We start from the raw sequence: 26,248 nt of genomic DNA on the forward strand, positions 1-26,248 counted from the left end.
CAAAATAATCTGGTGTTGTTATGGAAAACATAACACAGTTCCAGCTTAATGACAAACTCTGCAAAACTGTGTTTTCCCATTGCATTATTTGCCAATATTACAAGTTTTTTTCAATTCTCTCAAATCTAAAATGAAACCTTTTCAAGTTTAAAATTTAAGCTATGATTAAACAGTCTAAAGGATTTACTTTAGTTCTTAGATAAGCATAGAGCCATTCAAATATTATCTGTTCTAGTGAACCTACAGACTCTCCCCTAAATCCATGGAAATTACACTTACACAGCTCTTCACATTTTTATTAAAAGTCTAATATGATTTGAACTCAATAGTAGTCACTGAGAAACATTATACATGTGAACAAGTTGGAAGGCCACTCTGCTGGACATTCTGGATGTACTTTAAGGGAACAAGGAATCATCAGGCCCTGGTCTCAGTGGAAAACTAAACAAGCCCTCTTTTAGCATTCTCAACATTTAGTGTTAAAAAATTAAGTTGGATAAAAAAAATCCATGAAAAAGGACAATTTACAGTGGCGCTATCCTAAAGCACTAGTGTTATATATCTCTTGCCTCTTATGCCTAATTCCACCACCATATAGCTTAGACCACATCATCCCAGCAATCTATGACCTTTCCAAATAATGTGCTTTCACATTCATTCTCTTGTTCCTTATCTACCTTGTTCCCATCATCACAGGCACACTTAGTTTATTTCACAACAGACTGAGCTGATAGGAGATGATGTTGAAAAACATGGGATTAAATTAAATCCTGGGAGAACACAAACTACATTACAGAAATCAACAGTCTGTTTAAAGACATGAAACACTGAAAACTCGAGGCATTATGTAAACAGCAGTAAGGAATAAAAAGCTTTTCCTGCATTTTTTCCACCCTTCCCCCAAAGGCTCTGTAACATCAAACCAGACTTGCACAGAGCTGAAGGAGCTCAGGTAATAAATTGGAACTATTTAGCTTAGACAATTGAAGGGTAGAAAGATTATTCCATAGTTAGGCACATTAAAAAAAATAGCCTGGTGATCACAATTTAACTATTTAGAAATCTGAGCCAAAACAGGTGTCTAAAGTCTCATTAGAAAGTGCACACTCAGTCTCTACAGGAAAGGACACTGAGCAATATACTTAAGTCGCCTTTCACTTTTACGGGAAAATAAGCTACTAGTTGCTATAGATATGTCTACATAGAAGTAGGAGATAAAGTAGGAAAAGCAAGAACATAATATTAAAAAAATATGATACTGGATTATAATGATACTAGATTTCCAGGCACTGTATTAAACATAAAATAGCTTAGTTCTCATACGAAAGATGAAATCCCTTTCAGACTATTTCTATATGCTTATCACTGTTCATTTTAATCATGATCCACACGCCAAACATTTTTGAAGAAAAACCTGTTTTAGGACAAGATACAAGAAACGACCCATTTAACATGTACTAAACTTGTATTTTGCCAACTACAGCTTCAAGCAGTCTTTGAAGGACAACATATTCACCATATTAAGTGCACAATGAAATGGCATGGAGACAGCATGGCAACGGAGATGGTTTTCTCCAGCACCACTTACCACATGTTGACAGTGCAAGTTTTTAACAAAATATTACTATTTTTAATAGGTATAAGTATTTTTCAGCTTGTCTCCAAATATTCCTACGATGGTCTGCTGGGAGACTTCTGCCTGTAAGGTAGGTCTTAAACAAAATTTTGATGTGATTCAACTCCAGAAAACAGGAAGAATACTGATGGTATACCAACCTCAAAACACATGAAAGAAATACTCCAATATAGGCTGGTCAACATAACAGAAATTCTCAAGAAAACAGTAGAAGCTGATAAAAGTTTCCAGTCAGTGACCAAGGAATCCATTGAGAAAGATCTGCATCTTCTGCTAAAGTGCACCTGTTAAGCTAAGCTATTAAAATGCTTTTCCAAGGTCAACAACCTGGAGCAGTGAAAGCAGGAAAGAACAGAAATCTTTCAAATAATAACTACACAATATTTAGGGTAAATCTGCTGTGATGCCCTTCCAGCACATAACAGGGTGCTGAAGTCCCCCATAAGGAACAGGACCTGCACATATGAGGCTTCTACCACTTGTCTGAAGAAAGCCTCATCTACTTCTTCCCTGATCAGGCATTCTGTAGCAGTTGCCCACCAAAACGTTGCCCACATGAGTATGCCTGCAAATGCTGACCATAAGCTCTAAGCTGGCTCCCCCATCCATCCCAAGCCAGACCTCCATGCATCCCTGTTGTGCTCTCACAACTTAAGAACAACGGAAACTCAACCTCTGTGCTCTCCCAACCTGTCCTTCTCAAAGTGCCTGTATTCATCCACTGCAGCACTCTAGCCCACTCCTCTGAGCTATCCCACCACATCTCTGTGACCCCAATGAGATCGTAGCCCTACAACTGCATGCAGACCACCAATTCCTCCTGCTTGTTACCCATGCTGAGTGCATGAGTGCACAGGGGCTTCAGAGAGGCCCTCAAAAAAGGGATGAGAGCTCTCCCCATCATATTGTCCTGTAGGCATTCCCTTATTTATGTGCATACACTTGAGGTGGTCCCCTTCTGTCCCAGCTGTTGACCATGAGGTGTCTCCTGTCCACAGTGTCCTAACCTGTTCGCTTGACAAACCAATCCACCACTTCCTCACTTGCTTCTTGGCCATCATCTCCCTCCTGTGTTATTCCTAGTTTAGAGCTCTCTTGGACAAATTTGCATTACCTTTTATTCTAAATGCTTTGAAATCTCACTGCTTGCCAAAAGCAAGATTAATGCAAGCCAGGAGCATGATCTAAATATATACTAAAAAAGTTGCACTAAAATTCTATACCAGAACATAAAACCATATAAAAATATTTCTTTCACTGTTAGAATACATCAAACCTGGTATGTGCTTTTATCTTCTGCCCTCTAGACTTAATTAGGTACTCAGCTCCTTTGAAAAAATATTCAAGTGCTTTCAATAAAAGGCAATAGCAATAGAGATGCTTTTCTCCACCTATTCAAACCTGTAAGTGCTGAACCTGCTAAAAATCTCAACTTTTATAAGGTAAGTTTAACCTGTGAAAAGGGCAAAGCAGAAAGTGCAGGTAATTAGAAATCTTCACTCAAAATTCATACAAAAAAAGACAACGATTTTGCCCTGGCACACACTGCTTTACAAAAATGAAAAGCTTGAGTGCCCTTAGCTTAGTCTTTCAGAACGGAAAGCTCAAGTGAATTAAGTGAATTACCATCTACAAACTTCAAAGCAAAAATGTTTAATTTTCATTGTTAATTAAGTAAGACAGAGCTTCAGAGGCAAGTTTTCCAACCAAGTTTGAAGGAAAATACATGAAATTTGCCACTAGATGGCTCCTCTGTACGACACACACGCCCTGCAGCCTGCCCAGCAACACGCTCTTCCTCAAGCTGTTGAAGCAACTGGTCCTCCAGCAGCAATGGACCCCCACAGCCAGCAGTCAAACACACAGCTTCCTGCCGCTCTGAAGCGGCTCGGCCTAATTTTCAATCTTAATTACTTTAAGAATCCTTGTGATAATCCTTCACAGAGTTTCTGGCATACCTGCTTTTGCTAAATTAACATCATGTTTGTGAACATGAAAAATGAGATAGGCTTTTCCTTATTTTCTCCTCACAAGCTAACTACTCACCTCATTTGGGAACAGTAACAACTTGTAGCAATGTAAATAGAAACCGTTTCACCTCCCCTGCCCCCAAAGATCACACTAAATGCTGGAGAAAAATGTCTTACAGACTTTGTCCCATTTTGTTATTTTTAAAGGTTTAATACACAAAACTGGCAGGTTAAGTTCTACTGACACCTACATTCTCCGCCTCACAGTCATTTCTTCTCTTTCCAGAAGGAGCGCAAGTCCAACCTTCTCTCTTGCTAATGAGAATATTGTTATCTTTCCAGAGCACTTTGTGCCCTCTGATCTGTATTTCAAGGCATACAATGTACTACGTTGCTATAAATACGCAATAGTTGAGCTATGATTCATAGTTTAAGTAGCTACACAAAAATTTCCAGAAAGTAATCTTGATCCCACCTGCACAGGTCTCATAATGAACCAAATAAACGTTTGTTTACTGCTGTTCCTTTACTGAAAAATAGATCTTGGATAATGTTTTAGGTAAACAGACCCACATTTGCATCTTTAGCTGATCCATTTTTCCCTGGGAGAAGAAGAATACTGCAGAAATTCTTTAGACCACAACTGATATCTTCCATGCTGGTTTGGCACAGATGATTGACTCCTTTCCCTTCCTAAAGGAATTTGCCTTTTCTTTTTGTATGCCAAAACGGACAAAGGCAGATAAAGGAGGTTGCAAGTTTGGGGGGTGGATTTCACAAGAAATAGGAAGAGATTGTCTTTTCACTGTTTAACAAGCAGGTGACAACAGCCAAGTAAAACTAGGAGGAGGAAATCGATGAATTCATCAGCTTCCAAGAGAAAAGTAAGAAAGTTCAAGTAAATTCTTATTTCCCAGAATGCTTCTAATATAGCACAGTTACACAAAGAAACCTGAAACAAAAGTTCAGACGTGGTTCTCCATCTTCCAACTGACATTTTTAAAAGTACACTGAAACCAGATACCATTCTCTGCTACAGTGTAAAGCAAATTGTAACCCACCAGTAGAACAAGCATTCACCCTATGCTGTGATCATAGGTACCTCTCTGAGCAAAGGTACCCCACCTTTGAACAGGCCTGTCCTCAATGAGTTGCACTGCATACTGCGTTGCCAGATGAAGCGCAAACTGAAGCCCTGCACATTACACTCACAATGTGGCTAATCCTACCACCTCTGTGTACCTTACCATCATGACAGACTGGGAAAAACAGGAAGTGGGACTTGGCTCTCAACCTGAAGACCCACTTTCCTTACCTAAATCAACACATTTTTCACCCTTCTACAGAAACAAGAAGGTATCAGCAAAAAGGGGTGCATGGATGAGAAAATAGCTAAATATCAAAGAGGAATTTAAATTCAGTGGGACTGAGGTGTAGCACAAATTAATAAAAAAATAAGTTAATCGGTAAATTAAGACAGACAGACACAGGCAACGTGAGAGTGAGAAAGCTATGAAAATAGAGGGGCATAACCTAGAAATAAGTGATTTTTCCATCCCTCCTAAATCAAGTGCGAGAATTTTATTCGCACATCTTATCTGACACCACTGAAGCATGTTTCATGGATGTCTTAAAACGTACATGAGAGTACCAAAACTGATGAAATAAGTTAGATCAGTACTATTAAATACTGAAGGAAGTATCACGAAGCTAACAGGAATAAACATTTTTACCTTCTGCTTTTAAAACAGTTGTATACCACTTTTGTGGATAATTTTTACCATCACTACCAACACTAGGTTTATATACTTACATGTTGCTTTTATTAGAGTAAGTTGCAACAAAATTCAAAATTCATACTGGCTGCTCTTAGACACACCATACAGCACTTTTTTTTAAATGCATGTATATAAGTATATCCATGAGACTCAAACCCTTTATAGTAGTACTTTGCACAAATAACTGTGGGTGTTACATGCAGACCAAATTAAGAGAGTGCGAAACTTTGGCACTAAAAAGTAACACAGTTGGTTTCTTGTCTTCTTGTCATATACATAACAAAGTGATATACACAGCACAGAAGTGATACAGCACATATTTTAATTAACTTAGTGGCCACGCAAACACCTACACTAAATAGGTGAAGCTAAAATACAGGTATTTTCTTTCTTTTACTCCAGTGCCATGAAATTCAATAAGCTTGATGGTTACACTGAAGTGATTTTACATTTCAAACTCTTACGTAGCTGTTGAAGTGTGTTACACAGCTATAGAGAAATGTTCAACATACTGGATCTGTGAAAGAATAAAAACAAGACATACCTTGTCTATTCCCATTCTCTTCATCCTAAGGAAAAAGAAAGAGTGAATATTAAAAATTCAATTAATAGAAAAAAATGCATAGGCATCTATAAGCTATGCAAACTTGAAGGGAACTTGTAAGATTAAGTCTGCATTATGGTTGTCTCATACTTTTTCACAAATATTCAACTTTACGAAATTAAGGCTTTCATTCTGTGACTGTACTATAATACCCATTTAAAAAAAAAAAAAAAACAACAAACAAAAGCAACACAAAAAAAACCCCAACAACTAAGCACAGTTCCATGAAACATCCCCAAAGAAACAACGTGAACAGCACTATCTGAAAACAAATGTACCAAAAACCCTGGAAACACTGCCATAAAGCCTAATAATGCACTGTGTGTTGTCGCAAGCATATCTAAGGATTCAAAGCTAAATAATATGTAAAAGATACATAGCACAAATACAGGGTGGGCAATGAGTAGATCGACAGCAGCCCTGAGGAGAAGGATTTGGGGGTGTTAGTGGGTAAAAAACTGAATATGAGCCAGCAATGTGCGCTCGCAGCCCAGAAAGCCAATCGCATCCTGGCTGCATCAAAAGAAATGTGGCTAGCAGGTCGAGGGAGGTGATTCTGCCCCTCTACTCCACTCTCATGAGACCCCACCTGGAGTACTGCGTTCAGCTCCGGGGGCCCCAACATAAAGACATGGATCTGCTCAAGCAGGTCCAGAGGAGGGCCATGAAGATGATCAGGGGGCTGGAGAACCTCCCCTACGAGGACAGGCTGAGAGAGGTGAGGTTGTTCAGCCTGGAAAAGAAAAGGCTCCAGGGAGACCTTACAGCAGCCTTCCAGTACTTACAGGGGGGCTACAGGAAACATGGGGAGGGATTCTTTATCTGGGAGTGTAGTGATAGGATGAGGGTTAACTGTTTTAAACTGAAAAAGGGTAGATTTAGATTAGATATTAGGAAGAACTTCTTCACTGGGAGGGTGGTGAGGCACTGGAACAGGTTGCCCAGAGAGGTTGTGGATGCCCTATCCCTGGAAGTGTTCAAGGCCAGGTTGGATGGGGCTTTGAGCAACCTGGTCTAACAGAAGGTGTCCCTGCCCATGGCAGATGACCTTTAAGGTCCCTTCCAACCAAAACCACTCTATGATTCTATGAAAATATTTTGTAAGCAAGCTTTGAATATGCTTCTTGAAGTCTGAAATACCAAGTTTGTTTTGCCTTCAGTACTACTGCCTAGAGAAAAATATCTACCCCAAAAACTATTTAGTAACAACCTCAAAGATTCTCCTTCTACTCATTGCACTATCGTAACTACCAAGTATCACCAATATTCCTTAAAAAAAAAAAAAAAAAAAAAAAAGAAATTGCACAACTGGAATGTACAGAGGGAGAATGGCATGCTTAAAATAGAAAATAATTACTTATCTAAGTTACTTTCTTGTCAATATTTTAATATGGATGAAAGGCTTTTGAAAGATCATGGCTAATCTCTTCTACAAAATTCTACGATTTGAAAAGCACAGTTTAAATATGGAAATATGTGCTTTCTTTCTGAACTGTAACTTTATGGAGTAATAAACTTTCAATCTAAATACAATTTCTTAGACTAGTATGTACTATTTGGGAAGTACTTCTAACAATTCACCTCAGCTAATTAAAACAGCTTCATCCTGAAGCAAAGGAGGAGCAAGGAGATGATCACAGAAATAATTTTCACCTCTGTATTCCCTCCTACTTTTAAATGGATTAATTCCAAATTTCTAGGTCTTTTGCATTTAAAGACAAATCACTATCTTTTTCATATTAAATATTTTCAAAGCAACTGCACACTGACCTGAGAAAACCATTCAAGAGAGGAAGACATGAAGAAAGAGAGGGAGTAAGACCTGGATATGAACACTACATAATGATGAGGATGAGACAAGTCTCTCCTAGGTGCAGTACATTTCTTGTGAGACAAGAAAGTTAGAAGAAGAGTTAGAAGAAGAGTTAGAAGAAGAGTTAGAAGAAGAGTTAGAAGAAGAGTTAGAAGAAGAGTTAGAAGAAGAGTTAGAAGAAGAGTTAGAAGAAGAGTTAGAAGAAGAGTTAGAAGAAGAGTTAGAAGAAGAGTTAGAAGAAGAGTTAGAAGAAGAGTTAGAAGAAGAGTTAGAAGAAGAGTTAGAAGAAGAGTTAGAAGAACAAGAAGTTCTGCTGGAGCTTTGTAAGATACTACAGAAAGGTAACTTTAAGGAGGGAAAAACCAACAAAAGAAACCCCCCAGAAACAAAACACTGAGTTAACAGAAATAGGGTACTCATTCTACTTTTAAAAAGCCATGATAATTATCATTGCCACCCAAAGTCTGAGAGCAGCAAACAGTATCCTTAAAGCTGGACAGTCCTGTCTGCTCTATACTTCGGTAAAAATACCACACTAGTAGACAAGTACTGTTAAAATTTATCATTATATCTCTTGAAGCCCTGTAACAGCCAATTGGTTTTGAACTACGATCAGCAGCAAAGAATTAGACAAGGCTAACATCTGCATGTCTCTAGTTTCCGCCCAATCTGTCAAGTGAAAAAACATCTTTAGGACTTTGAATATTAAAGCTCAGTGTGGAAAACGTGGGTCACACACAGGGGAGGCTACCTGGTTTGATGCTATAAAACAAAAAAATTATGGAAGTGAAAACTTAGATAATATATAATTGCCACCATTTATGAAATACTGCAGTGGGTTTGTCAGTTTGTCACTGCATATGCAAAGCTCTGTTACAAAAGACAGCTGCAAAACATTAGTTGTTCATGGTATCAAGCCAATGAGCTCAGGCCTTTAAAAATGGAATGCTTTATAACGCAAATGTTTTAGAATTAGCTTTCCCTCCTACATTTACCTCTTACACATTGCAAGATGTTAGTATATGCTGCTTCCACACCTAAAGAGAAGGTTTTCTCCTATGACTTACTTGCTTCTCAGACTGATTGAACTTGAAGAACAAACTCCACAGGCAAAAGCAGTGTGTTGCTGACTAACAAATCCTAATAAACATCTGGCGTGAAAAGCATAATTTAACGTAGGCTTTTTGCAATGCTAGCTTAAGAAATCTTCCACACACTCCCTAATCACTTTCTTAAGGGAAAGGAGGCATGAGAAGCAAGGAGGATACATAATGGGTTATTCCTGAATGTCCAGCTATTCCCAGTTCGGCGTGTGGCCCCACACAAGCACAGCCAAGTACTTTTGCCAAGATGAAATGTGTTAAACCGCAGCCTCAGTTTCCAAGATCATCCTTCACACCATCCTTCACACAGGGCTGTCCCTCCCAACAGACCTACCAAACAACACTTTCTTCCATAACCTCTATCAATGTTTATAAGTTCATTAATTAATAACAATTACGATAAGAAGGAGTCCCTTGATTTGTAGTTAATTAGCTGTTTTGTGCAGGAACCATGAAAAGATAATAGAACTTGGCACAATATCCTCAATTTGACCTACACCTGCAGTACTATGTACATACTGAATGTGAAATGTAAGAAATTAAATATAATATAAAGATATAATATATATAATAAAAGCATAAATAATGTAAATAAAATATAACATACTAGTGTTCAGTATTAAAATATGCAGAGATAGTTCCCTGAATTAACTATAACCAATCATGTTCAATCATTTTAATGACAGCAAGTAAGGCCTGTTTTCCAGTCAGATGTAAATGGAGAAAACAAAGCTTTATGGATGCCCCTCATACACAGCTGTGCAGGTCACTGTCAACTTGTTACTAAGGAATCAGGTTTTATTCTTGCAACTCACCCTGCTTATTCAGGTGTTACACAAGTGTTTCACATCTAACTCAGGTGGCCCACAGTGCCAGTTAGAGCACTGGTCTAGTTACCTGAGCAGGAATTGTAGTTTCACATTGATGACAGTGGAAGTGTATGAAAGGCAGACATCAGCTTTGTATACATAAGGCTAGAAATATCTGCAACTAGAGTTTACCCTCACCAAACCCTAAGTCTCTTGGTTAACATGACTCCACCTATTTTACTCAGGTTTTGAACAGTTCTTTCTTTTCAGAAAAAATCAGTAGCCTCATTAAAAATAAAATGAAAGTTTAGCACTGTTCGGTTTTTCTGATCAGCGCTGAAATGAAACCCTTGTTGAAGTTCTGCAACATTTAGAGACATCCATGAGATGGACCAGATAGCTAGAACTTCATGTGGTTGACGGTAAACTGGACTGTGCTTCACACAAAAGTGACCCTCATTCTGTCAGGCTGGTGCTCTGCACTTCTGAATAACAGGAGGAGAAGCCTCACAGGTCTCTCCTTACTGAATAGCAAGGGTAAAGGTGATCCTCCAGTCTGTGCAATATTATGGGAAGGTGTGATCAAAAAAAAAAAAAAAAAAAAAATCACCTGAAGAACTGAAGATAACTCAAGACAGGAACTTTTAGGTGTTAATATACTAAAAGACAAGTGTGTTTTGGGACTCCCTGTCACCCAGAGCTTTGAGGCAGATATGCCTAGACCTCCTCCTTGTAGCAAGCTCACGAGCACAACTGAAAAAAGGCTTTTCAACGGAACATTAGTTTTATTAGACTAAGAACTAGAACACTGAACTTCTTAAAATTTAAATAAAACCCAAACACCTCAAATGCAGCTAGGGAGAGAACAGATTTATTAAAGATTTTTATAAAATAACACCCACTCTTCTCCACTCAATCCATCCTTTGGGGTAGATTTGAGTTCTTCACTTCCAAAATTCACTTCAGTGGCTTTCAAGTTGCAGCCTTCTCCAGCCTGTAGGAAGCTTTTCTTCTCATTCCCATGGAATATCCAGCTGTGGTGTGATCTTTACCACACCCTGCAGTCTACGAGTATCATGCTCTCTATCCTAGAAATGCCCACTGTTCCCTGCTACGTGAGGAATCTCATTCTCTTCTCCCCAGAGGATTCCACCTGACATATCAACAGCTTTTCAAACACACACAAACTGCAATCAACAGGAGTTGAACTTTTAATGGTGAAATTTTCACTAGATACTTCTGAATTGGAACCAAGAGTACGTATTAAAAAAAAACCAAAAACATATATGTCCACAAAGAATATGGAAAGATTGTTTGAAGGAAATCTCTTTTAGATGCTTTTCCTTCTCTTCACTACCTCTACCAGTTTATGTTGACTTGCAGTAAGATTTAGAGATATTAGGGCAAGCTTACCTTGAAAGAAATCAAAGGAGCTAGAATGCGAAGCCGTCCCTGGGGTAAGAAAAGACCTCTGCACTGATCTAAAGGGAAAGTGCCAGCATCAGGTTGACACTTGCGATAACAAAAGGACTGTGGCTCTGAGAAACTAGTAGGAGATTGAGTAACTCTGGCTGTTATGTCAATGGCATCTTTAACTTCCAGCTGTAAATTCTATCTTATGTCAGAGGTAACTGCCTGCATTCTCAGGTGTGAAGAAGGGACAAGGCTACTACAAGATTCAAGACAGTCAGAAAACCAAATCATAGTTACCATTATTATACTACCTCTAAGGTGTGCAAAACTAAACATCTCCACCTTCCGAGGCCCTTACAATTTTGATCAATGAGGAAAGAGAGAAGAATGATACTTGAGCTTAGAATCAGTGACAGAGACTATAATTAGCTGGTAACCAATAGGATCTTTGGTCAAATAAGAATGGCAGAGAAATCAGATTTGCCTCAAATTACAATCAGGCTGACAATAGGTGATTTTCATTCTTTAGTACCATAACTTAGATACACAGACTTCTATAAAAGCCACCTTATGAAGACCCAGGAGTAATAATTTTGAAGGTCTGTTCTTTTTTTTCTACCACCTCATTGACATTAAAAGGAAGAAAAGAGAATATAACAGTTCAGGTTAATTTACAGAAGTATTGACCAGGGCTCTGTCCAAATGAACCTTATCCATCTTTAGATGTGATGATGAATCTCTGAATAAAGGTATTACAACTATCCAACAATCTCATTATTTCCTTTCCAAAAGCAGACAGAAATGGAAATGAATTAACCAGATTCTGACATATCAGAGAAGAAACAGAGAAAAAAAAGGTGTTAAGAGCTCTCTTGCAGAAAAAGAGGGACGTAGGACTTCAGGACACCTCTCGAGATTTACAGGTATGAGGCTCACTACATACTGCTTGGGCCTCTCAGAAACCATCAGATGTTAATGAGAGGGGAGGGGCTGACATTTCTTTTTTATATTACTTGCCCTTCCTTGTGCCTACTTCCTTCTGCATGTGAAAAAGATATTGACCTCCTCAGAGAGATCTAGTGATACATTCAGGAAGAAACCTACCCCAGTCACCACTTAGTCAAGGAGATTAATCCTGCTCATGCTGTTTATTTTCACCCTCAACATGAATAGGGGTTGTTGTTGGGAGATGCTAACAAGTGCACATGAATTGTTCTGCCCAGCTAAGGCTTCCCCACCCTCCTTCCTCTGTTTCACATTGGAATTCAACCAGAGATTGCTCTTGGCTGACTCTCTATAACCCATGTTGAAGGACAGAAATGTTGGGATCACCTGATACTGCTAATAGTCTTGCTTCCAGTTAGCTTCAGTGACTCCTTGTCAAGGGGAAAATATTTGGGCACTCAAATGCAGGCTCAATAGCTGAAGTTAACTGGAAAAGTGTGCCAACTTTCTCCTGCAAAGCTTTTTCTACTTCAAAAGAAATCTTATAGCCACCGAGGACAGGCAAAAAAAGACAACTTTAACAAAAGACTCCTGCAGAGACACGAGTCAATTAGCTATCTGGAAAGAACATGAAGCTTCACTAACCATTCCCCATCTTGGTAAGAATCTATTTTTATGCCTAACTGGAAAAGCAAAAGCGAAACTGAGAGGTGGCATGGATTATGAAAACTTGCATACTTGATGACTTTAAAATGGGCAAATGTTATTTGAACTCACTAGGAAAAACCCTCTCTTGGTATTCAAATTTTTATCACTATTACATGGACTTTTTCACAACACTAGGTACTACAGCAACTTTCAAAAGGTTCAGTCACATAAGAGAATACATACAGCCTTTGAGCAAGGCAGACCAATTTGCTACTTAACATTTAGAACTACTTGTTTTAACTTAAAATATTTTACAGTAGTTTATATAAGTTAGTTATCCTTTAATGTAGGCCTGTACATATTTTGTATATGACTTGACTAACAGGGAATTGCAGATTGTTGTTCTTTTCAGCAGAAAGAACATAATATAAAAACACAACCTGTCTTTCTAACGTACATTAATTTTAGGATACTCACGTTAGAAACTATGGTAAACTAATGTTTTTCCAGGCTATTCTCTTAGTATGATGGTATGACAAATTTTAATTCGGGAGGGTCGGGGGGTGGGGTAAAAAAATAAAAAGGAAAACACAACAGCAACAACAAAGAAAAAAACCCCAAACCTCCCACCCTTGAAGTCTACACTTGAAAAGATGTACAGACTAATGACACTGGCTTTGGGTAAAAAAAATCTATACAGAGAAATATTTCCATATTCTGCAATAACCACTGGTCTTACCCATTTTAAGAAGTATTTTTAACTTGGGTGAACTCAGAGTCAATTCCATTTTCTTGGAATAGATCACTGCATGGCTATCAAATGATGTGATAAGTGAGCCCCCCCACCTTACACACATGGCATCTTTCATCTGTGTAATACACATCTATACATACATTTACTTTCGAGCAAGCTGGATTTTTGACCCTAAAAAGTATAATAAAGCTATAAATAAGTGCTTCATTATTAATTTCACTTACTTTAAAAGAAAACTGTACTGCAGATTCTGGAGGGTAAACTATGAAGTGTCTTAAGGTGAAGCCAAAACCCTGAGATGTCCTCCTTAGCACGACAGTTTTGGGACCAGGCCAAGAGAAAGTTTCTTCTTCCTCCGATGGTGATATAGCTTCACTCTGCTCTTTTCCATCTTTATTTTTTGATGCCTAAAATAAAAAGGACACACACAGAATTCGTAATTTGGATAAATAAATAAATAAATCACTAAACATTCCTGTGCACTTGAAAAATGTAATTTCTCCTCCCATAACCAAAATAACTTGATGATCACTAATATTTTCAAAAGAAATGTGTACTGTAAAGCAGCATCCCTTACAGCATTACACCTCTGGTTATATCACATACAGAATTACTCTTAAATTTTAAATGAAGTTAGATATTAAGAAAGTCAACGTACAACAGTGAAAGACTCAAATGAACCACAAGAAATGCGTACAACTTGCATGTTTTATTCGCTTTCTACTTCAGATACAAACATGTATTTTTGTTAGGTTAGGCTTCTTCAGCAAGACACACTTTTCCTCTAGTCATATCTTTGACTTCACCTTTGTTTTTTCCACCCTTAGCTACTTTCTCTGAACATTTCAGTACGCAAATTCTAAACACACAAGTAAAAAAGTTTAGTTTCCTTTTACAGTCCTACTGCAATCACTCGTCTCATGCAGAAATAAAACTTTTTTATTTTTTCTTGAGGGTAATTTTATATACCTATGACTCAAGAAACACACTATTACAAAAACATTTATCTTCTCAGCCTTATATGAAATCTTCAATTTCAATTTTCAAAGTGAGTGCCACACCACACATAACATTTCAAATCAAAGGCAGAAAACATACAAAGAAAGCATGCAAAACCCTATGACCCTCCTCTAAATATTCTAGTTCAATGATGCATGAAACAAATTTAGATACCAGAGCCTATAGCCTATTCAAAGGGTATTCAAACAGAAATAATAGTCGTCTTGTCCTCCTGTAGCTCTGCTGCTGTGGCTCAGCAACTGGCTGATACGTGTCAGAATTTACTGCTTCGTTTTCTCCCTAGGCTGCTCCAAAATAATCCCTTTTGCTTCAGTCTTACACCTGGGATCTCAAACTGCAGTGCTTATCAGCAACGTGGGCCCAGGCAACTCCAATCAACATCTACAGAGAAGGCAAAGCATTTCCACTCTGAATACAATGATAGCAACACATATTACTATAAGGAAAATGTTGAGCTGCTTGGTGAGATAGTTAACCCACCAGAACAGCATTCTGCGTTCAGGTATGTAAAACACAACACATTTCTACACAGATGCTATGGTTTGTCCTCGGAAACCCACATCTTGGTACATCCAACAGGGAGGACAAGGAAATACTAGCCAGTGCTTCAAAAACCAGCCTCCCTACCTCCAACAGCCCCGTTCTTCAGCAAGGAAGAACATACAAACGGAGAAGGGTCTTGGTGCTACAGCCAAGCCAAGAAACGGAGCCACTTCTGGAACCAGAAAATGCAGAGAATCCAGAGCAGCCTGACAGGACTTTGATGCTCTAAACAGCCTGGAAGGATTATCAGCAGATTTTGGAAAGAACAATGATAAACATCAAGGACTAGAACTCAGATGAGGACAGACTAGACTATCATCTTCATTCACCTTTTCAAGTGTTAGTGTGAAACTGAAAAGACTGTGCAGTTAGATGACTAACAAATGAAAAATGAGTGAGAACTGTGGAATTGCCAAGATGATTGGCTTTAGTTTAAAGTTCAAGCAATGCAAAGATTAAGGTAAAAGTTACATAATCCTTTAGCCTAAGGATGAGGTTTGTTATTGAGATATTTCCCACCAATCTGTTCAGCTTCCGAACATGACAGCAGTTTTTCAGTTCTGCACAAATAAGTGTCCATTCTCAGCCTTTCAATCTCATGACAAGAGCAGAAACTCAAGCCAGTAAGAACATTTTGATCCTAGTAAACTGGCAAAAGAAATAGCTCCTAATAAAAAAATACCACTGGCCTCTAAAAAATGACAGTGATTTCCTCTATTAAGTGATGGGCAGCAACCCATCTATTTAACATTGCCTTGCCATCTTTTGTTTCTCCTCTCAAATTTTTATAGGCAATGCTTGATACAAAAGTTTTGAACAATCATAAACAACTATATGTATCACACAACATCAAAAAATGTTAATAAGCAAATACCTACCCTTATAGATATGTAAACAGCAAGCTTAAATGTAGCACTGAAAAATACAAGTCTGCAATATACTTGCATCTTTTTTCTGACAAAACCCTCCCTAATCAGCCAAAAGGTAATTTTAGTATGTGTAACAACTGATCACTGAAGTTCACATACAGGAATACTGTAGTCTGAGTTCAAAATACAGTCATATAGAGGACTTGAGAAATGTGAGATGCAGCATTTGATTGTAGTGAGAAGAAGAGAACCTGATTTCCTTGTAATTTCATGTAAACTTTTAGCATTCACGCAAGTTGCTGAACTAACAAGTCACTATTCATAAACAACGGTACTCCACAGTTGAATCATTATTACTTGAAAGAGCATACCAGAAGTGAAAGGTTATCTTCATGCCGACCTTGGACCCCCTGCGAGGCCTGCCAACAGGGCAACAGAAAAAGCAAATATTAATAATAAATGTGAGACATGTTCAGTAACAGCAACTTTCAGCTACCACTAAGAACAAGATAGACTCTGAATTATAAAGAAAAGAGAGTCAACATCTGTTGAGTAACCCTGTGACATGTCCAACCGCAGCACACCCACCAGAATATCCGTTGCCAGAGAAGGCTTTAAAAAGGAACAAGAAAAGTTTTCAAAACCACAAATAAAACAGGGATGCAAGATAGCAAGCAAGAAACAGATGATGTTTAACATAAGCAAGAATATGTTACTGAAGACAGAGTTCCTGCATGGTTTTCCTTACAAGCCAAAAATGATAGTAATCAAGTTATGAATACATAAATATCTCATATCCTTAAGGTGATTTGTCTTTTGGATAGACTCATTTGCACTTCAAGAGAATGAAAACTGAATGCTTGTATTGGGCTTGTGTGGCAAGCTTTTGGTAGCGGGGGGGTTACAGGGGTGGCTTCTGTGAGAAGCTTCCCCTATGTCCGACAGAGCCAATGCCAGCCGGCTCCAAGCACCTCTGGGATAACATATTTAAGAAGGGGAAAAAAGTTGCAGGAAGCACAGAAACTGCAGCTGGAGGAAGGAGTGAGAAAGTGTAAGAGAAACAACCCTGCAGACATCAACGTCAGTGAAGAAGGAGGGGGAGGAGGTGCTCCAGGCACCAGAGCAGAGATTCCCCTGCAGCCCGTGGTGGGGAAGACCATGGTGAGGCAGGCTGTCCCCCTGCAGCCCATGGAGGTCCACGGTGGAGCAGATATCCACCTGCGGCCCAGGGAAGACCCCATGCCAGAGCAGGTGGATGCCCAAAGCAGGCTGTAACCCCGTGGGAAGCCCGCGCTGGAGCAGGTTTTCTGGCAGGACCTGTGGACCCGTGGAGAGAGGAGTCCATGCTGGAGCAGGTTTTCTAGCAGGACTTGTGACCCCGCGGGGGACCCACGCTGGAGTAGTCTGTTCCTGAAGGACTGCACGCTGTGGAAGGGACCCACGCTGGAGCAGTTCATGAAGAACTGCAGCCCATGGGAAGGACCCATGTTGGAAAAGTTTGTGGAGGACTGTCTCCCATGGGAGGGACCCCATGCTGGAGCAGGGGAAGAGTGTGAGGAGTCCTCATCCTGAGGAGGAAGGAGTGACAGAGACAACATGTGATGAACTGACCGTAACCCCATTCCCCGTCCCTCTGCGCCACTGGGAAGGGGTAGGTAGAGAATCCAGGAGTGAAGCTGTGCCTGGGAAGAAGGGAGGGGTGGAGGGAAGGTGTTTTGAGATTTGGTTTTAATTCTCATTACCCTACTCTGGTTGTTTGGCAATAAATTAAGTTAATTTTCCCCAAGTTGAGTCTGTTTTGCCCGTGACAGTAATTGGTGAATGATATCTCCCTGTCCTTATCTCAACCCACAAGCCCTTTGTTATATTTTCTCCACCCTGTCCAGCTGGGGCGGGGGGGGAGTGATAGAGTGGCTTTGGTGGGCACCTGGCCTCCAGCCACAGTCAACCCACCACAATGCTTTCTTTTATTTCCATTTCATATAAAATCTAACAAACCAAAGATTATTTTGCCATATTCCTTACTGAAGATCTGTATGTTTGTTTCTCTAATAGATTCAATGCTCAAAAGGGACATCAGAATGCATACAATCAAGTTCAAGGACTGAAGAATCCCAGGCTATTAAAAATTATTCAAGCATCATTTCCCTCAGGAGTTCTTTATACAACATTTCTGCACAAAGTATCTCAAAGCATCATTTCCTGTTATATGCAATTACAAGGACATAAAACAGATGCTTAAGTGCATTCTAAAATGCATACTTTGTTTTTAATATTGTATTTAACCCTTTTTTCTGAGCAATGAAAGCATCCATGAAAAATCAGATGGCATCTTAAAGAACTACATGAATCACTGGAAGCTTAACACACAATAACAGAATTATGTAAAATCAGTAAATAGCATTGATGTTTGTAAATTATACTATTTCCAATTAAAAATAAATCTCAAATCAATAATTCCCATTATATCAGGCTAAAAAAAAAATTTAAAAAAAGGTGAACACATCCAACTTGCATGCTCTCCAAAGCCCATCTGATTTTTAATCTTCTGATCAATTTACAGACAGACCTATATTGAACATGCTAAAAATCCTTAAGTGACAGTCATAGGTAATTGCAATACGAGCTATCAATAAAGAACTGTCTTCTTGACTATGTAAACAGATAAATAGGTATACTCTGAGTTCTGAATACTGTCTTCAGAGATGAATAACAGTGAACACAAGAAATAATTGATATATTGCACTATTGATTCTTGAAAAATCATTCAAGCCATTTTAAAGTTGGTGTGAGTAATCAATTTTCATCTTTATTTTATCTTTGTGTTCAGTATACAAGTTCAAAATTTTTTCTAAAGACACTTAGGATTGGCATCCAGATTTGCTCTACACTTTTTAAAAATCTTTTTGGTTTGTTTTTACCATATAGAACACTTCACAAATAAATTATGTAAATAAAAGTCTCATTTTAAATGTAAGGGTTACCCAAACTACATTTTCTAGAGCCTAAATCTGTACTTTAAAAGAAAAAAACAACAACAACAAAAAAAAGCCCCAGCAGACCAACCAGCAGACTTACCTATCAATACCTTAATAAGAGCATGGAGACAGCCTGTGCTAAGCAGGGCCTGCTTCAGCTGCATTTAGCAATGTTCAACTTTTAGCTAGTCTACCAAGAAATGTGATACCTGAAATAGCAGTTGAGCTAGATGGACATATGCTAAACAGAAAATAGGCTGATGTTACCTGATTTTATTGAATCAACAGCCATCATAGAATTTTTTTTTATTTTACTAACTACTGACATAAGCCAGAGTGAAAAAGGATCTTGAATATAGTTATTAATCCCTAAAATCATCCCAAGACACCAACAGGATATTCCAAATGTTATAATGAATGCTGGGCTCACTTGAAAACAGTGCTATTTCTTGTATTGGGTAATTTATTTTCCCTAGTTTTTGTACCCAACTAGCTATCGCTTAGCTAACTGCCCTGTTAAATCTGCAATTTCAGAGAAAAAAGAAAGAGGCTTTTCTAGAACAGTTTGATCTTATCTTAATGTGACAAAGTATAAGTTCCTTCAAAAAGGTAACAGTTAAAAAAAAAAAAAGGTCCTTTCTGGCTAAGGCTACAGAATGGGAGGAAAAAACCTGCCTCTATGGGCAAGAAAACATTACCCACAGAACAATGGCAAGTTTCACTGCAAGTCAGCCTTTGTTTCATTAATAACCAGGTTCTTCCACTGAGATTTTTAAATAAAGTTATAATAAGCCAGTGACCCTTTTAGTCTCAACCATATAGACAACTGCAAACCCCTTTGCTAGAAGCTTACAAAGTCAAATGAAGCAACAATAAATATATACCTCCAAAAAAATTTTTTTTTGGTACACCCATCTGATCAGAAATGATGAAGCAAAGAAATGTATCATGCCTAGAGGACAACATGTCCCCTTGAACCTTATTTTCTCCTGTGGTCACAGACCTGGACTCCTGCATATAAGCAAACTCAGAGTAAAAGTTTAATCCACTGGAGAACAGGTGGTTCCCTGGTCCTCTGATACGATAGAAAACAACCACAAACCCTCCAAAACACACAGCTCCTCTGTTTTCCTAAAACATGTAACACTTCCTTTAATAAATATACAAGACAGACATTTAAGACAGCCAAAGAAAAGGTTATACAACTTTTCTTTGAGATGCATGATCTCCATCCTCATTTGCAGTATAGGGAGGTATATCCAGCACCCAGAGAAAGCCAGCCAATGTTTTATCTTAGCACCTCAAAAGCAGGATCATTCACACAAGGTGCAAAGTGAGTCTTTTCGTTTCAGTTCTCAAGCTCATACATCAAAGATTTCAAGGGAGATGGGTCATGTTTATAAAGACAAATACTATGATCACATACTGAAACAGTCTCACGCCCTGGTGAGATAAAACATTTCTAATGTCTTTAAATCAAACTGGAATGTACAAACAGCACCTTACAGAAAATTAATTCATTCCCAGTAGAAGAAAGTAATTACTGACACAAAGGTGACACCTTAAGTAAATCCATCCTCCAGGTATTCAGGACACAGCTTTCTCCTCAAAACAAACAAGTGAGTTCCATCACTTTCAGCCTCAGCAAATATGTTCATCCCTTACTGAAAAAAAAAAAATTCCTGCAAAGAGGCCAGCAGGAAAACTGGAATGCAGAAAACCCAAAACCTACATAACAATTTTAGGCCTCCATGTCAAATATCCACTTGTTCAAACTTCTGACTGACTTTTATGCTCAACAAAATCCTGTAGTCTTCCCCTAAATGGGTAGGAAGGATGCTGCCAAGGATAGAAATTCAGACAGGAAGTATAACCTGGCAGTATATGTACTGACAGCATCCTTCCCTCAAGGAAGTCTTCCATCATTTTCTCTCCTCACAAGGTAGCTAGAAGGTATAACCATGACTATCTCCAAAACCATGCTGATGGTCAGAAATCAGTCTGCCAAATTGGTGGGATAAAAGGAAACCTATAAAAATCCTAGATATATGATCTTTGATGCTAGCTGACACCATTAAAAAAAGGCATCTAGAATTTGCAAAAAGGAAGAGACAGAGAAAAAAATTGGGAAAAACATCAATTAAATATTTAACAGCTATACATGCTAGACTTGTTATGAAACTTTAAGCTAAGTTCCAAAGGTATTAATGCAGCAGTCACTCAAAGAAGCTGCCCCTTCTTTACTAACACCAAAATTAGCCTGTATAGTTTACTAACAAATCATCCCAAACATTTCAGTATTTTGAGTGTCAAACTGGAGTATCTCTGACTCTTGTGTATATACTCTTCTCAAACTAAATTATCATCACATTCAAACCTGCCATTAAGCATTCCCGTGATTTCTAATTTATTCAGAAAGCACATCTTTTTTCTTGTCTACCTTTTAGAAATACAAACATTAGTGAGGCATGGCTAAGTGTAATCACCTCCTGTTCATATGTCAAATAGAACTTTGCTAAGTAGAAATAAATCACTATAATGTTAATAAAAGCTTCCCTCTGTCCAATAATGAGTTCAACTCTCAATATACAACTTACATGCACTACAAATTCATAGTACAACATATACAACACAACAGTATATACAATTTATTTATGTAATTGCTGACATTTACGATGTGCTGACATGTACTTTTTACTAACAGCACTTCACTAAAATTAGACACGACCACAACACAGCAGATTGGAGTGAAAAGTAGTTCAGGATGAATTAGCCTTTACCTACAGAGTGACACTGCGGAAGCATACCCTGAACAGAAGAATCAGGCAGTTTGAGACAGAGACGTACCGAAGCACAGAAGAGGAAAGTGCTTCTTACTCCAGAACATCCTTAAATATTCCTCCATTCTTTTGCAGAATGGGCCCCAGGGAAATGGATCCCACCCAACAGACTGTGCTGGACCTACTGACTGGTAGCAAGACCCTCAGAGCATGAGACAGAAGGTATCTGTCTCCATCCTGTCCACTTCAGTGCTATGTATTTAAGAAAGGTGCAGGAAGGACTTGGTTGCCCAATGCTAGTAACTGCTGAGCCTGTTTTCAGTAGTTATCAAGAGGAGGCTGCCTTGCCATGAAGCACCTGAAACTGGAAATGAACCTGTAAACAAGCCCTCAAAGCTCAAAAGATCAAACAGCTACAGAACCCCTCTCACCACAAGAGAAAGCTGAGACGTGGAGATAAACAGAGCATGAGTCCTCACACATACAACCATTAGTAGATAGCATTCACAGAGACAGATAAAACTGGTCGAGTCAGGGCCCTCTCTCTGGGGCCATTGCTAACAGCAGAAGATAGTCTCCTTTTGGAATTGGGAGGCACAGCTCTTCTTCCATGCAGCAGCTCTTCATGAAGGCAGGAAAAAAAAGAAAAAAAAAGAAAAAAAAAAAAAGAAAAATCAAGTCTCCAGAGGAAGACTTCTCCAACTTCTCCAACTCCGAAACTCAGGAAAGTGTCAGCTCTCAGAGTCACCAGGGGAGCCCATTCATCTCTTATGGGGTGGTGTTACTTATACATGAAGTGCAGGATATTTGCTGAGACTCCCCAACACTAACATTTCTCTTGAGTTGCAGCTGAGGGGGGTGCAGTAACTGGAACGGATAATAAAGGCAAACAAACCGAAGAACTAAACTATCTCTCTAGAACATCCAAATCCTTTATGATTCCAGATGGAGAGAAAGTTACTACAAAGAAGTTTCAATATCAAACAACAGGAAAACAGAAGTAAGTTATTAGCGATTGCCACAAGACTAAGGACAAGGATGGGCAATGCCATTTCTCCATGTTTGCTGCTCACCTTGGTTCGTCAGGTGGGCCCTGAGAGGCCACCAGCAGCAGCAAGGTGGTCTCTGTGAGCAGCTCTCCCTCACTCAACCCCCAAATGGGTCTTGCTGATAACCATAACGAGACGAGACATTTCAGAGCAAGGGCAAGGCAATAAAAATGTGAACATCACTCAATAGTGTGACCACAGGTCTAGGTGTCTCCCTCACAGGAGCCCGCTTTTTATCATTTTAATGCGCCATTAGGGCACTAAGCCCAGGTGGCCACAGCAGCAGGTCCTTTTTGGGGGACTAACCAAAGTTAATTCAGGTATTTGCTAGGAGGTGGTCCTGGCAGCAAACCTACCGCTTTCTTTTAGGAGTCTGAATCCCACCCAGATGGAATACAAGCCTGGAATATTCTTTTAATTCAATTACAAAGGCAGTGGCTGCCTGTCTGCAGCAGAAATTGGTGAGGACACCAATGCAGGCGCTGAAATCCATCTTGGAGCTGAATAACCCAATTCAATAAAATACATAAAATCATGTCCTCAAACCAAGCCCAGGTAAGGAGAGGCTCAAGAAAGCAATACATGACTACTCCGAATGTATGAAGTGAGAAATCTGCAACCTTTCAAAAACAAAGTGTCTGTGCCAGCATGGCAGATGGCTGGGAGGCACAGGGAAGGAGACATGCATTACTGCCATGCACCATGCAGGCTACAGAGCTGGCTTGGGGGTGGAAGAAGGACAGAGGGACACATGTTTCTGTGTACTTTTATAACTACTGTTGTAGTAAACACAATCATTCAAAGGAGAAACAGTATTTTCAAGATAAAGGATTTCAGTTCTCAAAAAGGTCAAGGCATACACAGAAAACAAACAATAAAAACCTCCACACATGCAGCTTATTACACAGTTTAAACTTTCCTTACTGTGCTCTACTGTTCATGAAAGGCTGCTTGGTAAAGCACGATGGTGCTCGTGTCAAGTCTCATCACTGCTCCACAAGACCTGAAAAGCAAAGCTGAAAGCTGTCTACAGCAACCTTTACTTTCCTCCCTCACCTTAAAATGCTCACATGTTTATAATGCATTTCTCCCCCGAACTCAAATACAGAAAAGCAAGAAGGGTTAGAGAATGCCTATGCCTGAAAAACTTAATCTTCTTGATTTGAAATCAAGTCCCTCCATCACAACACAAGTAACTAGCTTTACACTGGCAAACCACTTTAGGATTTAGTGACATGTGTCAGTCTGAAAAAGGATGATGTCAAGAATGTCACTTCCATGTGTCCATTCAACTGAAAATTGTTCAGTTTACCTGGCTCTGTATTAAACTACGCAGTGACACCAACTGGCTCTGTAAACTGAGCCTAGCTGGACATACTTCCTTGAATGAAAGAAACATGCAGCTTCCCTGGCCAGGGGAGATCCAGAAAGTTTTTCTACTTCGATGCAGGGAGAATCCCAACCTACCAAGTCTGGCTAGACTTGAAGTAGCTTTTTTTTTTTTTTTTTTTTTTTTTTTTTTAAATAGAACAAGCTCTGGTTTTCTTATACTGTAGTTCTGATACCTGGACTTTTTGCAGTATGCTCTTAACTTCACCAAGAGAAAGATCAGGTCTGGCATGACTAGTGCTCCACCACAGCTCAAACAGGACTTCTCCAGACTTAGCACCTAGTCACCGAATTATGCAAATGTATACATAAACTTATCAGCTCTCCCTTTAAACACTAGATACTAGCAAGTTTAGCATACTTCAACTCATTAAAATTATCCTTATCTACCATACAACTATTTTATTTTTATACATATATACACACACACAAAAGTATACTGTATTTTGTGTATGTGCGCCTATATACACACATTTCTAGTACCTTGTCCACATCCAAAAACTGTACTACTTTACCAAGATTCTTTTCAAAGCTAATGACATGCACTTCAGTGTAGATCATGCCTTTTACTTCCACAGAGTAACAGTCAATTTCAAGCAAGAACACCAAGAAACAGAGTAAGAAGTACAGGGACTTCACAGGATAGAGATGCAAACAATATGTTTTTGTTTATATCTTGCATTTAGTGTTTACAATAATAAACATGGAGCTCATAGTATTAAATTTAGTCAGAAAAACATTAAAAACAAAAAGGAATTGAGAGCTTCCTTGTTTTCTTATAGGCTCATTAGCAAAAGACTCCCCTCTTAATAGCTACATCCTTAAACTGTAAAGAAAGGAAACATCTGCAGGGCTGGTAGCATAACAGCAAAATGTCATGTGATCTTAATTTAGCTAAATTGAAGCTTTTCCTTCTCTGCTTGTTCTGTCGTTGCTTGTTATGAATAGGAAATGCTTTGTCCTCACCTTACAGTCTAATCTGGAAATATCAGAGATGGAGACGAAGAAAGCATGCTTCTGCCCCTCAGCATTGAAGCAATGTTTGAGGTTATTCCATGCATGATAAAAGAACCTTCTCAGAAGTCTGACAGAAGTGATAAAGAGTGGTTTGCACAGAGTCATTGCCTGTCAAGGGCTGCCTTACACTGCTTCTTTCAGCCTATGGGAACTTTTTGATAGACCAAAGAATACGAGCCGCCCCATGACCCACTCTGCTTCCTACAAATGGGGAGAGAACAATAAGAAACACCGCCAGTGTCCCCAGCCAAAGTACACTACTGAAAAAATAGGAATGAGTTGCAGCGAAGTTTGTACTCTTTTGCTTTCTAGGATAACACGGACTTTATCAAACACACAACATACCAGATAGCTTCCACTACACTCACCAGACTATTACAACATACCCATTTACATGTGAAACAGTTTTGCAGAAACCATTAAGAAAAACAAATTCATTGCACAGAGCAAAACTCAATCTGTGCAGACTCCATTTCAATAACCAGATGCACCACAACTTTAAACTAATGTCAGTTCTGAAACTATCTAATGTTTCCTGCAGTTCATACTGTTTCTCTCCACCATAGCCAGAGACTGCCTTCGTTCAAAAAAATTATCAGCTCTACAATGGACACAGTTTAAGTTGGCCAAACCACCCAAGAGAGCACCCACTTTTTCCACAGCCTCTTTGTCCCTATGGCAAACCTCTGGGCTTGGACTAGGCTACTCTATGATACAGCTACAATGCTGAGCAAGGGCTTTACTTTGTGGGCTCAGCAGTGTGACAGAAATATACCTTACACCTGCTCTCTATCGAATATGAGGTTGATCTTCTCTTACTGAAGCTACTGAACTTTTCACCATAAACAAAGTATGCTCATTCCTGTTCTAAAAACAAGAAAATGCAATCATTTAGAGACTAGCCACACCACTTCATCTGCCTAAACATGTCATCGTACCTGCTGATAATTCAAGCTGCTAAGATCATTCAATTCTGCAATATTGCAGCTCTACTTAACAGATGTGTCTCTGGGCTGCCCAAAGCCGAAAGGAAAACTTTGGAAGATCAGGGAATTGACCCTCAATGTCAAAATCCAAATTGTCACCCTAAAAACATTGTTATTGCGAGTTGTTATTCCAGAGTCTGACTC

The 26,248-nt window shown here is 39.0% G+C and overlaps 1 protein-coding gene across 4 annotated transcripts in view; it reads right to left on the reverse strand.

The window, feature by feature from the left end:
* ARHGAP21 (Rho GTPase activating protein 21) overlaps positions 1-26,248 on the reverse strand; it is a 123,635-nt gene that overhangs the window by 57,372 nt on the left and 40,015 nt on the right. For all 4 annotated transcript variants that reach the window (XM_052804418.1, XM_052804440.1, XM_052804431.1 and 1 more), the window contains 2 exons: positions 13,698-13,880; positions 5,929-5,953 (listed from right to left, as the gene is read on the reverse strand). In XM_052804418.1, the coding sequence (XP_052660378.1) occupies positions 5,929-5,953; positions 13,698-13,880 (208 nt within the window). The remainder of the gene's footprint in view (positions 1-5,928; positions 5,954-13,697; positions 13,881-26,248) is intronic.

This window comes from Harpia harpyja, chromosome 1 (assembly GCF_026419915.1).
Source record: "Harpia harpyja isolate bHarHar1 chromosome 1, bHarHar1 primary haplotype, whole genome shotgun sequence".
Classification (NCBI taxonomy): Eukaryota; Metazoa; Chordata; class Aves; order Accipitriformes; family Accipitridae; genus Harpia; species Harpia harpyja.